The sequence below is a fragment of the Zootoca vivipara genome, chromosome 2 (genome assembly GCF_965207765.1).
Source record: "Zootoca vivipara chromosome 2, rZooViv2.hap1.1, whole genome shotgun sequence".
Lineage (NCBI taxonomy): Eukaryota > Metazoa > Chordata > Lepidosauria > Squamata > Lacertidae > Zootoca > Zootoca vivipara.
This window is the reverse complement of record NC_142584.1, coordinates 31521725-31537933: the sequence shown is the minus strand read 5'-3', so window position 1 is coordinate 31537933 and position 16209 is coordinate 31521725. Positions and strand designations below refer to the sequence as shown.

Below are 16209 nucleotides of genomic sequence, written 5' to 3'. Positions count from 1 at the left end.
CCTTTCGACTCGTATTTTACTAGTTAATAAAAGTTTCAGCCCGACGCTAAGTTTACTCGGAAATAAGTTACATCTCCCTCCCTCCCTCCCTCCCTCCCTCACCCGAATTTTAAAACCTAAGTACAGTATTCATGGAACGCCACATCCCACAAGAAATCGGGGAGAAACCAGCTATGAATAATACCACAGGAAGTGTCGCGCGTGTGGGTGTGGGGTGTTTAACCCTCACTGCAAAACAAAGTGGGTGGTTGACCAGTACAGTACTTGGGAGTTTCTGCCGAACAGGGGAAACCCACATTACTGGGTGACTTACACGTTTCTCCTCGTAAGTAATCGGATAGGGGGACCCTCCTGATCTTTGACGTGGGGGTGGGGGGTGTCGGATTATTTAGGGTAATAGGCGCTTCCTCCTCCAAGGAGGAGCGCCGTCCTCCGTGCTGCCTGCTGTAAGGCATAGAAGCCAGGCTTTGTGTGATGCACGCCTCGCCTTCAAGGGAAAGGACGAGCGCTCAGCAGCAAGCAGCAGGAGCCGCTCTAGGGCTCTGAGGAAGGCTGGCTAGGCTAGGCTAGGCTAGGGGGCGTGAGGGGGCCGGTCTTTTTTCTCTCTCTCTCTCTCCTTCCCCCACTTGCGCTTTTAAAATTATTTAATTTGCTTCGCCGGCTGGGAGTGCGGGGCGGGGAGTCTGCGCCGTGTGTCCTTTTCCGGGCTCTGCTATTGGCCGCAGCGAATGTCACTCGGTGCTTCCTGGCAGCCCTCGGTGCCGAGCGAGCGAGGCTGCAGAAAGAGGAAGCGGCAAAGCGGAGTTGAGCTGAGAGAGGAGGGAGAGGGAGGCTCAGGGCGCGGCCCCTGTCATTGATCCGGGCTACTTCTCTCAATGCTCCGTCTCTTCCTCCCTTCCTAGGGCGGATTGGCCCTCGCTGACTCCCCCTGCCTATGCGAAAGACGGAGCCAGAAGTTGAGCAGGAAGGGCAGCACGGACGAGAGGGAAGGCTGGACCGGGAGCCCCCGGAGAAGCTTCAGGGAGAACTCCGTTCCTATCTGCCCTCATCATCATTGCTGTCCACGAGCATGGAAGCCGTCGCCAAATACGATTTCAAAGCCACCGCAGACGATGAGCTCAGCTTCAAACGGGGGGATATCCTTAAGGTAAGTGATGCACAAAGGAGCAGAGATTGCCCTCTTGAGGCTTTCCCTGATATGAGTCTCTCCGCCCCCCCCCAGCTCTATCGCATAATGGGCAACATTCTTTTATCTCTTCCCACACCCTTCTAAATTTGTCTGCTCTGTTCAGCTCATAGAGAGGCATTTTTTGATGGCACAGCTGTCCTAACATTGTAAATTGAGTGTAACTTGGTTTTTATGATTGTACATGTTACCGTCTAGTCCTCGGTTATTGCATTGCCATATTTAAACCTCTGTTTCCCTCTTCTAGGTTTTCTGGTGCCAAATATCTAGAAAGATTGTTTTGTCATGAGTTAGTACTGTTTAAACAGCTTGCTCTGATTCTTCCTTGTATACCTTGAGCCTGCATAGATATATTCTACCTTATGCAGTTCACGGTACTCTAGTTTCATTATTTATTTATTTGGATGGGTGCACAGGTATGTACATACTACACCTGCCAGCTGAAGGTAAAGCAGGCTGCAATCTATGAGATCTTATACCACAGCAATCTGTTTTAAGGTACCACAGGATTCTTACAACAGAGTAACTGAGCTATCCTTAGAGTTCTGTATGTCACCGTTTGGTCTGAACTCTTGGTTTGGAATTACAGGGTCTCAGAAGACTTCTTGAAAATCAGTAGTAATGGTTCTCAGAATCAGTTCTTATGTTCATTTTATTTAAAAGTAATGATTTTGTTACCTTGGCATTGGATTACATTGGATTATATTGGCTTTGTCTGGGACATTTCAGTTGAAAAACTAGGTGGATTTAGATTATGGTGTGTTTGACCTTTGTATGGCATGTAGTCCACAGTTGTTATTATTAGTTACTGCCCTTCACCCTAAGGTCCCAGGATGGACAATCACATAAATAAAATGGGTCCAAAAATGCACATTTCAAGTGTCAAAAGCTGAAGACTCTACCCTAGCATTTGCTGAAAGCTGTATAATGAAGATGCAGGCACACCTCTGTGGAAATGTTCCACAACTTCATCAATGAAGTTTCCCCCTGAGTTTCTGAGCACTGTGGAACAACCAATGGAGCCTCCTCTGTTGATTTTAACACCCAAGGGGGTCTGTGGGGAAGGAGGCCATCAATGGGTGTACAGTGAAGGCAGGCAGGAGTGATTGTGTCAGTTACTCTACACATCTTGTAGCCTTGACAGGAGCATTAGCCATGCCAGCTTGAAAATCCCCCAAAGCATTTGTAAATCAGATTCCATCAGTCTCCAAGTGTGGACCAACTCACTGGGTCTCTTGCACTTTTCAGGATAGAGTAGCTACATTCAGCCCAAACCTCACCAGGGATTGGCCTGTCCATGACAACAGATTCACACCAAGCCCTTCTATCAATCTAGTATTACCAGTCTGCTCTCGGGCAAAGACCTGGTGAAGTGTGTTCCCAGTCATGTGTTGGACCATTGATGTACTGAGACAGCCCCATGTTTGTCATGGAGGTAATGAAGTCCTGAGCTAGCCCATTCAGCCTCAGCATAAACATTGAAGCTCCCCAACACCACCATGAAGGAGTCCTCCAGCACCACATCTGAAATTACCTTGGTCAGGGAGGTTGTAGAGCATGGTACAATGGGTAGTACAATAGCAACACACCCATTCTCTCTCCCTCCCTCCCTGGTCCTGCACCAGAAACATTTTCTTCAACCCAAACATGATGTGGATTGGTTTCCTGGTGAGCGAGATGGAATTTTATGACACAGCTGGTTTAACATAGGGCCACCCAGCCCATCCGTCCGGGTCTCAGTTGTACATATCAAGTCTGCCCCTGCACCTACAATCAAATTGTGGATAGGTGTTTTATTCTAGATACACCTGGCATGTAGCAATGACAACACCAAGCTGGGGTGGGGGATTACTGGCACACACACACACACTCGATTCTGAAATACAACAGGCAAATGTAATAACACATGAAGACTAATCCAGGCATCCCCAAACTTCGGCCCTCCAGATGTTTTGGACTACAATTCCCATCTTCCCCGATCACTGGTCCTGTTAGCTAGTGATTATGGGAGTTGGAGGCCAAAACATCTGGAGGGCCGCAGTTTGGGGATACCTGCTCTAATCCTTCTGTAAAGGCTTATAGATAACAGAATAGCAGCACATACTTTTCTAGGAACCTGACTAAGGTAGTCTTTATTTAAATAATTTAGAAATATTTACACCTGGCCTTTCAGTCTATCAGGCCTCCACAGGAGCTGCTGATAAGTAAAAATGAATGCACAGTAAGAATATATTTAAATGCAAGGGTGACTGAGGAATGCATTGGGGGACAATGTAAAAATCCCACTGTCCCAGCTTTGATTATATTGCTCTACCAAATAAATTAACATTGGCTAAATATTAGGAATACAATCATTTGATGTTGTGTTTGAAGGACAAGACATGAGGTTGGAAGCAGACGAAATAAGTCAAGCTGGCCTGTCACTTGCCTTCACTTACTTCTTGTTCAGAGGCTTTTTGTCTTCTTGGCAGGGTGAATAATAGATACTGGTATTTTGAATATTTCAGCCATGAATTATGTTTATAATTTTCTTGCCTTCCTTACCAATGAAATACAAAAACTTTCTATTTAAATTAAACTAATTTTTAAGTTAAAAGGTTTAAAAATTCTAAATGTTAGTAACTGATTCACCATATTCCTTTGAAATGTGGGCTATGATGACTAATATACATTATTATATTTTTGGAGGAAATAGAACAAAATGGGAGAAAAACAGGCATTGTGTTGAAGAGTAGGATTTTTTTCAGGTTTCACGTTAATGTGATTTCTGCTTCTGTATTGGGTACCATGGTAAAGTTGCTTAGCTGAAGACAATGCATTGAAGTCTCACAATTTCATTGCTTGACTGCATCTATTTCATTCTGCTGTGAATATGAATTTGGCCTCTGCTGCATGGAATGTGAAAATAAGCATTATGTGGGTCAAAGAGCTGGTGTAGTGAGTAGTGGTAGACTTGGATTAAGATGACTTGAGTTAAAATCCTGACTCAGCCATGGCTTGGCCTCACAATAACTTAAGTAGGTTCAGCTCAGATATAACAACTTGGTTAAAAGCCAGGGCCTTATGACCAAGCAAGGACTGCAATCTCTCATTTTAAGCTAAACCCCACTGGCACATGAGAGAGAAATATTTTAAGCATTACTTATTTGCTGTTTTTACACACCAGGCCCAGAAAGTCTAATAAAACTGAGGCTATTAGCAGCACTAAGAGAAAGTTTTCAGTATTTACTCTTGCATAGTGAAAATCATTTTGATGCTATATTTAAGTGAAAGCTACTAATGCTTTACAGCACATTTGCTAAGCTATGTAGCTGTGCTAAAAAAATGGACATCAGCCTGTGTAGTGCAGCCAAAGAGTTTGCATCCTACATTCACTGCCTCTTGCAAGAAATGGCTGTTGAAGTAGAACAATTTAGCCTTATTGATTCATGTGAAAACTGAAATAATACCTCAGCAAAGACCTTCCTGTTTCAGGTTGGTTGAAAATTCAGTCAAGAGTTCTGGATCCTGACAAGTAGTCATCTGTGTGGTGATCATAATTACACTCCCACCGCCCCAAAATCAATTCTCTTGTTCTTAAGCATGCCCTTGCAGTCTGCTGAGAACAGTAAGATGTTTTACAATTCCTTAGAGAGTACATCTGGAGGAAGGAGATTTTAGATTGTGAGGGTATGTGGTGTGAGTTATACTACACCTGGTCGTTAACATATTCCTCCTTTGCAAATTTTGCTCTTTATGCCTTGTAACTTGTTAAGTCTGAAGATGGAAATTGCAAAGAGGAATAGAGACAGTATTAGAAACTGGAATAAACTAGGGGACAAATAGCTTCTGGGACCTGGGTTGTGGGTTTCAAAACAGAATGTCTAGTTGCCATTGGGGGGGTTGCCAACACTTTTTATTTATTATTTTAATAAGCATGAACTAATATGCTTTTCACATAAGTGACACATTGTTAATATCATATTTTAAGCAGAAATTTTAAGCAGAAAAGCATGTTTAATTTGGTGTTTATGATAAAAAATATTGGTACCACACTTCAGTTTCGAAGACACTATTCTTTATCCTTAATATATTGTCTGTCTTTAACATATACTTTAAGGCTTCAAAGCACATACATTTCTGTAATCCTTGAGTGTCAGTCAGGCGCAAAAAATGGCACCTAGACTTTTTGAGGTGCTTACAAATGGAGAATCTTTAGGCGCAAAATGGGCCTGGTGCCCTGCTAATTTTGAACCCTGAATAGAGAATAGTATAAATAAATAAATAATTTTATTTTAAGAGTTATACTCATTTTTTTGATGAAATTGATGAAGCAATTTACAGTATTTTGAAATACAAATTCTAGGTTTGCAATATATTACTTTTTAAAAACAACATTTCTTCATTTGGCCACACAGGAAAAACATTAGTGAATACATGCTACTTCTGTGTATTTGACTGTCTTAGATAAATAATCATAATTACCAGTGAATTTATAATTGGTGTCTGATCAAAGAGAACAATGGCATTCTTAAATTGCTACATTCAGAAATGGTGGGTCTGTATTTTTCTAAAAGAGAATTGCTCTTTCATGTTCTTTGAGGAGAAGGAAGGTCTATGGTATTGCTGTGCTGTGTTGTGTGAGTCCAGTCTGATTTTCAGGAGATAACTTGTCTTATGATGTCATAGTCCCATTACTGCAACATACTCTTATATTCTGAACTTGATTGAATAGCATTTGAACTACATCCATTAGCTGCTTGTGCATTAGTAACCTTATGGCAGTGTTCCAAAAGTGAATGAAGATATTTAACCTTTGACTCAAAACTGTGTAAACCAGTTCAGTACTGGCTTGTAACTGTGTGTGTGTGTGTGTGTGTGTGTGTGTGTGTGTGTGTGTTTTATAGTAGAAAGTAGGCAGGATTTGTACAGTTTCGTTGGGAAGGTCTGTGGTACTGTCCCATGTTGTCTGGCAAGGAAATCAGTTTTCTTCTTTGCTTTAAAACAGATGGCAGTGATACTTATTTATCGCTTGTTTAGGCAGCATGCTCTGTGTTTTCTCCAAACTCCATTAAGCTGTACTGTACATGTCCTTGTTCATAACTTAAAACATTTATTTCCTGCCTCTCCTACATTCAGAGTAGTTCACAATAACTAAACCTCAAAAAATCACTCTTATAAAAAATAATCCAATCTGCAGCAGTTAAAATACAGATTCTCCACACATCAGTTTCCAAATGCTTTCCTGAAGGGAAATCTCTTCTCAAAGCCACCAGCAGTGTTTTTGGCTCTGCCAGTCTTCCCATAACACTGCAGCAGCCGCTGACAAAGCTCTGTGTTATGCAGAGGTTTTTCTGACCTCTCACAAAGACAGTCTAGAAAGCAATATATTAACTGATGATGAGATATGTAAGAGGTGAGAAAGGGATGTGGATTGTGGGGCACAAAAAAATCTCAAATTCTAAACCAGCACCTTGCATTGAGCCCAGCAGGTTAGTAATCAGCACACTTCCCACAATATTGGTTGAATATGCTCCCATCTCCCTGCAATATAACGAAGTGAGTCAAAGTTTTATAGAGAATTTGAAACTTCTGAGTCATCTTTAAGGCACCTAAAGCAAAGTACATTCACTACTACTATCTGAGATGACACCATGATATCCTAAGATGGGACACAGACTCCTACTAGAGGTACCGATTGAATTTGCCCTTCACTGTTGCTGCTACTAATGCCTCCTGGCCTAGTCCTGGAAAAATAGGAGCATATCTATGCAGCAGGTGTGCTCTGATACACCAGTAACCATCCACTAGAGTCTAGACCAGGGGTGGGGAACCTCTGACCTGTGGGTCAAACTTGGCCTGCAACACCATTTTGAGGAAGCCATGCCCACCTGCCGAACACCAGATGTCATACATGACATTAGGTGTGGGGCAACTTAGGGCAGCACTTCAAAGGGACATCCAGGAGCTTAAAGTGGGCTTCCTTTGCTGTCGCAAGGAGTTGTCTCAGCTAATGGGCAGTGGGAACACACTTCGCTCAAAGAGAGAGAAGTGGTTTCCATTCAATGGAAACTATTCCCTCCCAGTGCTGCTCTTCTCAAGCCTCTCCGAGCTATTCTTTTAACCCTCAGAAATTGGGAGTTTAAAGGAGTAGCACAGGGAGACTTGAAAGTGGTCCCACCCACCTGTCAGATTTGTGTAGGGGGGAGGGGGCTAGTGGTTTGTGGAGGCTTTTTTGTTCTTGTTATGAATTTTGTGTTTATGTCTTGCATTTTTATGTTGTGAACCACCCTGAGATCTTTTGATGAATGGCCGTATACAAAATTAATTAATTTATTTGGCCTGCAGAAACAAAGAGATTCCCCACCCTGCACTAGATACAGGTAAATCATAGCTTCCAGCTCATTTCCTGTGTAGATCTTGGAAGTTGTTATATTTCATGAAGAATATTTGTTGTACTTCCTCTTATAGGAGCCAAAATTCAAGTGCCTGTGGATCGCACCTTTATCAATGCTGTTACGGCTATTTTATAATTTGAATGAGGGATATTTTTCATTATAGATTTAGGGTTCTTTGCTTACCCTGGGGTTCCTGTCTGCTGTAATTGGGCTTGCTCTATATCTGTGTTCTCTATAAGGTTACAAGATGCTGTTCCTGAGAAACTGTAATATATTTCTGTCAGATTTTTGTCCTTTTGGTCTCTGTGCCAGCTGGCAGCTTTCCAAGTGGAAAGTGTGCTGATACTTTTGGTGTGGCATATGGTGTAGGAAGAGAGAATGGACATGCTGATTCCACTGACTGATAAGGGCACAAATCTATCCCTTAAGGGCACAAATCTATCCCTTATCTCCACTCTTTTAAATACCGCGTGCCATCATGCAGTAATATATGAGAGAACACTTGTAATATGAACAAGCATCTAAATAACACACCACATTTTCACTACCCTACAAAATAACAATAGTGATAAAATTATGCAGAGTAATTAGAAGATTGCTGATGTGGAGGAGTTGAAGGTTTATGATCATCTACTGTGACAGCTGATGAAAGCTGGACAATGATTGTCAAAAGGTACTGTATTTAGGACTTCTTGCAAGTGACACTGTTCAATTAACTGATAGAGATTCCATTCCTTTGCACTGTATTTTAATGAATATATGTCAATTCCTTGTGGGCTGAAAAGAAACTAGATGCAATTGTGCCATATTCGCCCCTTGGTTGATTTAATTGAGTCCTCATGGCTTCTTACTCTTCTGTACTTATGTCAGCTAATCTTTTAAACTTTACAGTCAAATGGTGTTCACGTGACAGTTTTTCCACTAAGTTTGTTCTCCTTCCCTTTAGATTAGACGTCAAATAGAACTGTCTTGTTTCCAAAGAGCTGGTGCTGATGCTGCACTTTCAGTTCCTGCTTGAAAGCATTTCTGAAGCTTCTTTTAGGATTTCATATTTGTGTGATGTGAGATGGATGTGGTGAGCAAAGGGCAGTACTTCTCCCACCTTTTCCACAATATGACCTCCATTAGTTGCTGCAGATTCATGTTTAGATTAGCAGCCAATTACACCCATTCTAACAGATTACATTCTTTAAGGCAAAAGTAATGTGTTTTCCATGTTGCAGACTTACATCCTTCCACTGGGTGAATCCTGCCCAGTATTTTTAGGATTTATCAGTCTTCAATACCAGAATAGCAAAATATTTTACTATGGTCTTAATCTTAAAAATGTACTATAGATGCAAGAATGAAATTTGAGTTGGATTTGTTTGTTTTTTTTAGCCACACGCACACTTGTGTATTGGTTTTTCCTTAAATGTCTTCATGACAGTTACAGAAAGCATTTTAAGTATCTTCCTTGGAATAGGACTCTTGCATCAGTAAAAGATACCTTCTTACAATTTAATGAATACCCCCCAAAAAAGCAAAGATAAATAATGTTCAGTACAATTCAGCTAAACCCCTGAAGAGAATATTTGAATGAGGCAAAAAAATCTGAAAAAGACTTCCTAAGTGGAGAGCAAGACTTGGATTTGGTGTTTTTGAGATTCAAGGTATTAGTCCTTAAGGTCTATAACTGAGAACAAAACAGATTGTATTTGGCTTCAGCTGGACAAACTAGCACCTAATCTACTCTATACCTTAAAGACAGGAATGTTAGGTAGGAGTAATGTGAGGTGCATTCTTGGCTATGATCAAAGGTTAGCTTTAACCATTCAGGCTGCACAGCAATGTGTATGCATAATTCATATGGCAATTGATATGAAATTCTTTGGCTTGAAGTGCCACAAATTAACTCTGTCCACTGACAGGCACCAGTAGAAATAGAGAAGACACAAAGGGCACTTTAACCTGTATTTCTCACCCTCCCCTCCAAACTTATTAGGCACCTCCACTCTTTGTGTCAGAAGACTAGGTTATACATACAGAAGAATGTTTTACCGATAAGTGGCAAAGTGCTCCCTGCAGTCCTACTTTAGACTTGATAGCAGAATCCCATGTTTGTAGGCTCCCCTTTGTAAATTCCCTTCATCTAGGGAAGAAAGCAGGGTGGATTCAACCAGAGCTTCATTGCTGCTCACACTTGGGGTTGGGGAAGCTTGAAGAGTTCTGTCTCCTCCTCTGTGTGGGAAAGTAGCTGAGTCCTTCAGATTGGGGACTACAAACAGGTGTCTGATTAAGTTTCCTGATCTGCCAGTTACATATCCCTTTGTTTAGGCATCATTTGAATGATAGATTGTGATAAATGGGAGTTTGAATGCCAAGTGGTTGGGGAGTATTTAAACAATAAGGTAATCTGAGTAACAGGTAAATTAGATGTGCTCTCAGATGCTCTGTATCTCCATCTCCCAACCCACTGGGCTCCTCAGCAGGATGAAAGAGCCTGTGGGTGCCTAGCTACTGCTCCCCCAGACCACTGGGGCCCTTCTCATGATAATCCTTCTCCAGCTTCCCAGTCTCCTCTCATTCCTTCTCTACATTCAACCACCCTTTCCAGAATGTATTTGCCAGACTCCTGGCAGACAGGATCAGGCAGGCCAAAGTAAAAGCAGCATAAGGCTGCACTCATCTGGGATGAGCCTGGAAAACATTCATACCTGGTGTGGGGAAGCTTTTTCAGCTTGAAGACTGCATCCCCTTCTGGGCCACTTTCTGGCAGTCCCATGCCATTCTGAGCAGGGCCAGAGGCAAAAGTGGGCAGAACAGTTAATGTGAATTTTACCTTGTGTGCATTAAGCTTTTCATTTGCACATTACTCTTAATCCTCCATCTAGGCAAGCAAGAAACATTGTCAGAATTCCAAGGACATATTCAGCCAGGCTTCAGGAGGGTGCAAAGCAGGATTGGTGTGGGGTGTGGCTCAAAAAGATATGTGGCCTGTGGAGAGCTGGGGCCAGGTAAAGAGGCCTGGAGGGCCACATTTGGCCCCCATCCCAGAAGTTCTGTATCCCTTCTTGATACAGAGACTATTTTATCTAAGTGGAAAATTATTGTGTGTGGTGTTTTGATGATGTGTAGGCAAAGGATTTGTATGTTGGAGCTCCTGTGGTGGTCTTGCAAGCCATAACTTTGTATTGGTAAATGCAAGTTACTGCTGAAGTTCACCAAGAAAGACACCATGACTTTGTATTCCTCTGAATTTAATGTTATAAAAGAGTAGAAGTTCCCCCTTCTGGGAACCTAATAGTTGTATCGTCTCACTTTAGTTTTTCTTTTTCTTTATTACATTCCTTTTTTAGAATGGGAACTTCCAGAGACTGAGTGCTTTGCATGCTTGCTGTGTTGCTTCAGAGATCAAAGTAACTTGGTGCACATACTTTAATCTACATCTCCGTTCTGTAGGGGTCTTTGCTCTCTCATTTCCTTGGCTGCTCTGCAGCTACCATTATCTGAAAAGAGAGTGAACAGTGGCAGCTGTAAACATAAGGATAAAGTCAGTCATTTGCAGTTTCTCCACATACCTAGAAACATGAGCAGTTTAGCTCAGAGAACATTTTTGTGTGATTGAATAAATTATTTAAACAGGAGCAATATGCTTCATGAGCGAAGCTTCATGAAATTGCACAGGGGCCTGAGAACTGAAACTACATTTCTGGCCTGCAGCTGAGTTGATTCATTTGCGTGTATATAATAAAGTAAGCTGACTCATAAAATGTCTGTAAAATACTGGAGCTCATCTTCAGGGCGCTTGACCCTAACACTTGACTAGCAGTGACTGAACAACTTTGATATGCTCTGAAGTACTATAAAATAAAGCAGGTGTTTCCAAACAATTGACAGTATATTTAAAATGCTGTCATTGCATCAGTGCTTCCATCGGCCCTAAAAATGTACAGTATCTTGATGGACAAACTGTATTTATACTATGGCAACAACTAAAGCAATTTTAGAAAACTATTTCTTTCAGTTGTACTGTTAGTATCCCACACTTCTTGATTAAAATGATGAATTCACTTTCAGTGGGAGTCCAGCTTGATACCTTCATCATTTGCACTAGAATGTTACTAGTTTGAGTATGATGTATGTATGGAAACTTGCTCATCAAGTATTTTTCTTGGGGGCAGGGAAGGTTACTCGAGTTATATAGGAGTCAACATATCTCAGTAATTATAGTGAATGATTTGGGTGTCTTATTGAGATCTGAAACAATCGGATCTCATTTTTCTTGATAAAGGTAAAGGGACCCCTGACCATTAGGTCCAGTCGTGACCGACTCTAGGGTTGTGGCACTTATCTCGCATTATTGGCCGAGGAAGCCGACGTACAGCTTCCAGGTCATGTGGCCAGCATGACTAAGCCGTTTCTGGCGAACCAGAGCAGCGCACGGAAACGCTGTTTACCTTCCCGCTCGGAGCAGTACCTATTTATCTACTTGCACTTTGACGTGCTTTTGAACTGCCAGGATGGCAGGAGCTGGGACTGAGCAACGGGAGTTCACCCCATCAAGGGGATTCAAACTGCCGACCCTCTGATCAGCAAGCCCTAGGCTCAGTGGTTTAACCCACAGCACCACCCAAACCTAAATCCAACAATGCCAATTTAATTTGATGTTGTTATGTTCAGTTTTCAAAAGCAACATGTCTGAAGTTCACTGGTTTCTTTTTTTTAAAGGGTGTTCTGTAAGAATTTCCAGTTAACTTTCCCTCTGACAGAGGAATTACTCAGTTCATTGTGCTCAAAATACATAACTATATCTGAACAGCTTGATTAGACTCTCAAATTAGTTTTAGTTTCAAAGCATATCAGGAATGAATCAAGTTTAACTGTCTTCATAGGAAACCTGTTCTCTTTAGTGATAACCATAGCTCTGGGTTAGATTTGACCTATGTGCATGCAGAAAACTAACTGCGGTCTATCAAAGTAAAAAAATTCCTTCCAGTGGCACCTTAGAGACCAACTAAGTTTGTCATTGGTATGAGCTTTCGTGTGCATGCACACTTATCAAACAAGCCAGATTATGCCTTTAAGGCAGGAGTAGGTATTTTAGCACAGATGTTTGGCCCTCCAGATGTTGCTGAGCTTACAGCTCCCCTCATCCCTGGCCATTGACCCAAAGGTAGGTTGCTATTATCACTCACCTTTATTGAGTTGGAACAGGAATAGTGACATCTGAACTAACTGTACCAGTTCATTGTGCTGACAATTGTACTGCTTTGAACATGACCAACTTTAAGTGTAACAGTGTGTAGGAAAACTACAGATGGCATATCATGTCTGATGCTGCAAGCAAAAGTGGTCATTCCCTTAGTTATTTCTTTACCTTCTTCCTGCTCCCCTCCCCCCCCCCCCGGCAACCTCTGGAATCACCAAGGAAGGAAGTCCGTATATGGATGAGCCATGTAATCTATGATTTTTTTATATGCTATTTTTCATCTTGTAGCATGACCATTAAAAATAGCTACACTACATCCAGTACTTCATTATCCAGCACTACTTAAGATGGAATCAAGTCCAAATGCATACACACAAGCCCTCCTGTTCTGCTCCAGGCACAAACAGAATTTCTATACTATGTCTTCTGTGTACTTCTACGTGTTCCTCTCTAGCCTCTGGTGCCTCATGGCTCATAGTGCTAAGTCACAAAACTTTGATCCATGTATTTGAAACACTGAATACTAACCAGTCTTTTGTTGTCTTCATTAAAGCACAAATAGACTTCATGCAGTCTCCAAGAATGTATGTGTAGACTTGGGTTTTAAAAGATATTCTTAAACATTCATCTTAAAAAAAAAATACCACAGTGTAGATAGGTTAAGGCTTATGACGATATAGCAAAAAGCCACTGAATCCATTATGTATTCTCCCAATGGTATAAATTAAGATTTTTCTTCATGTTTTACATTTTCCCATGAGAAGGTAAAGATTGTAAGATAATTCTGTCTTTTCTCTTACACGTCAGACTCAATATGTGCAGGAAAATGTATCCTGTTTGGTTCTATAGTGCAGTACTAAACAGGCTTTGTTTTCTCTGTACTACTTTTAAAAGGCTGTTTTTCCAGCAAGATCTTGTCCTGTTAAAATGCATATGCCATTGAAAAATCAGCACATTTGTGTACAAAATGGATCAGAAAGCCTCAGGCTTCTGCCACCCATTCCCCCTCCCAGTCTCCACACATTAGGACTTACCTGAGTTATAGATCATTCTCAAAACCTGAAAAATCTTTATAAATTTACTGCTGGAGGTGGAATACTAGTAGACTAGATAGACTAGTGATCTGACATTAGCATATTTTAAATATGGGAAGCTGGTGTTAAATGCCTTGCTTACCTAAAGGTTTTGTTTTTTTGTATAAAGCTAACTGTTACAGAAAATAATTTGTGATTAAGCGCTTGAAATGAAGCTGTACTAGAGTAACTGGCTTCCAGGCAGCTGTTTGACGCTCTGTTAATTGAATAGCTGTACTTCTAATGAGGCTTTATGGTTATATATTAGCAGTGTTGTGATAAACCAGCTGGGCCCAACTGGTGTCTTGTCATAATGCCAAATATGAATGCCTTTTTTAACACTTTCAGATAAAGGTGATATCACTTCATTACAAAGCTACAGTGATATGAAACAAATGCTTGCTCTTAAAACCTTGGGAGAGCTTTTTAGATATATCTGATCCTTTACACTAGGTTAGACAGAATGTTGGCTTCGTGGTAGTGGGATGTTCAAAAGCAAGCATCCAGTTGTTGCTTAAATTGGCAGAAGCAATTATTCATTAATTACTTTTCCATGTTACACACGCTTAAGTTAATGCCGTTCTGTGCATATTTTTTTCCTGATTTCCTGATCAGGACCGAGGGATAGCTCAGTCAGTAGAGCATGAGACTCTTAATCTCAGGGTTGTGGGTTTGAGTCCCACATTGGGCAAAAGATTCCTGCATTACAGGGGGTTGGTCTGGATGACCCTCATGGTTCCTTCCAACTCTATGATTCTAGAGTAGTGGGGACCAGGAGATTTATACACCAGCAGGTGGGGAGAGTATGTGTATTAAGGAGCATTTAGAGCAGGCATCCCCAAACTTCGGCCCTCCAAATGTTTTGGACTACAATTCCCATCATCCCTGACCACTGGTACTGTTAGCTAGGGATCATGGGAGTTGTAGGCCAAAACATCTGGAGGGCCGCAGCTTGGGGATGCCTGATTTAGAGTCTTGGGATTGAGAAAATGCATCTGTTCAGCCATTGATGTGAGCTACAGTCCGTAGACAATAGATTTGCCACTACTTTCCTAGAATATTTACTTTGTTGAGCTGCTACTGTGAACCTACCTTGACCTTTGCATGAAAATATGAGTGAAGGAATTTGGTGGTCTCCTGATTAGAATGTTCCACCAAGGAGAGTGAAATATCCTACTGCTGCATAGATGTTGCATTGACGTAGTCTCCAAGAACTTTCAAAAATTGGCTATTTGATGTTTTATACAGAAATAATAAAAAGATAATAAAGAATGGCAATAAAGGATCATTTTGTACTTGTGTGTATGGAGGAGACTGAACGGGGTGGAGGGGGCAGCGTGTAGGGTACAAGATCCAGTGGGTTGCCCAAAATAGTTAGGTATTCATTATTTACACAAACAAGTCTGCATAGGGGGCCCATATAGCATTGACTTTTCCATCCTTTTTATACTTATCAAAAAGGCACTTTCTTGTAGGTGGCGAGTTGCATCATGTCCCAATGCACAATTGGGGAGATGATCTCTCCTTCCAGAACTGAAGTTTAAGCATTTGACCACCATCAGTGCCCACAGCAATCAGTCACACCCCTCTGACAGGTTCCAGAGGGTTGGTACCTAATTCATCGAAATATCAGGGACGTGTCTAAGACTATATTCTGCAAGAATTTTCTTGATGCTATGTATGATTGAATAGTCTGTGTGTTGTCATTTCTATTGAGTATTTATTGCCTGTGTTACTATATCGTTCATTCGAGAGCATTCTCCTATATTTTTGGAATTTGAAGGTTTAGCAAAACAGTAGGTTCTCCAAAAGTTTTATGGGACATGACAGCATATACAACATATATGCATATATGACAACTAATACCTTATGTATTAGCTCTTGCCTGCAATTAATTTCATTGTTCCCCTAACACTGAGAGAGTGCGGCTTTTTAATTTTAGATCTTTACCGCACCCTCTTACATTATGCTTCCTTGTGTTATTTACTTTTCTAGCTTGTGTCATGGAAACAGTATCTCTTGGAGGTGATTTTACTTAGCCTCACAAAGTCAGTGGTGATGTTGATTGGTTCAGTAAATAGCTATGTGCTTTTAATGTAAGCTCAGTGTGTGGGTATGCTGCATATGAATATGAACTTCCTGATAGGCTATTTGTCTACTTTTTATTCCATTGCTTGTTACAGTGAAAGAGGAACTTAATGTGCAGGAAACATTGGGTCAGAAGCTTCTACTGTATTTAGTATTCTTTTTTTAAAACAAAACAAAACAAAAAACAAGCAAACAATACATAAATAAAGCTGTAAAGTAAAGAAATAGTCACTCAATAAGTAAACAGGCAAGTGAAGTGTACCTTAACAATAACATACCAGTACAAATAAAAAC

The 16209-nt window shown here is 41.1% G+C and overlaps 1 protein-coding gene across 2 annotated transcripts in view; it reads left to right on the top strand.

The window, feature by feature from the left end:
* GRB2 (growth factor receptor bound protein 2) overlaps nt 1-16209 on the top strand; it is a 52396-nt gene that overhangs the window by 4356 nt on the left and 31831 nt on the right. For both annotated transcript variants that reach the window (XM_035104451.3, XM_088661549.1), the window contains exon 2: nt 903-1147. In XM_035104451.3, the coding sequence (XP_034960342.1) occupies nt 935-1147 (213 nt within the window). In that variant the 5' untranslated portion in view covers nt 903-934. The remainder of the gene's footprint in view (nt 1-902; nt 1148-16209) is intronic.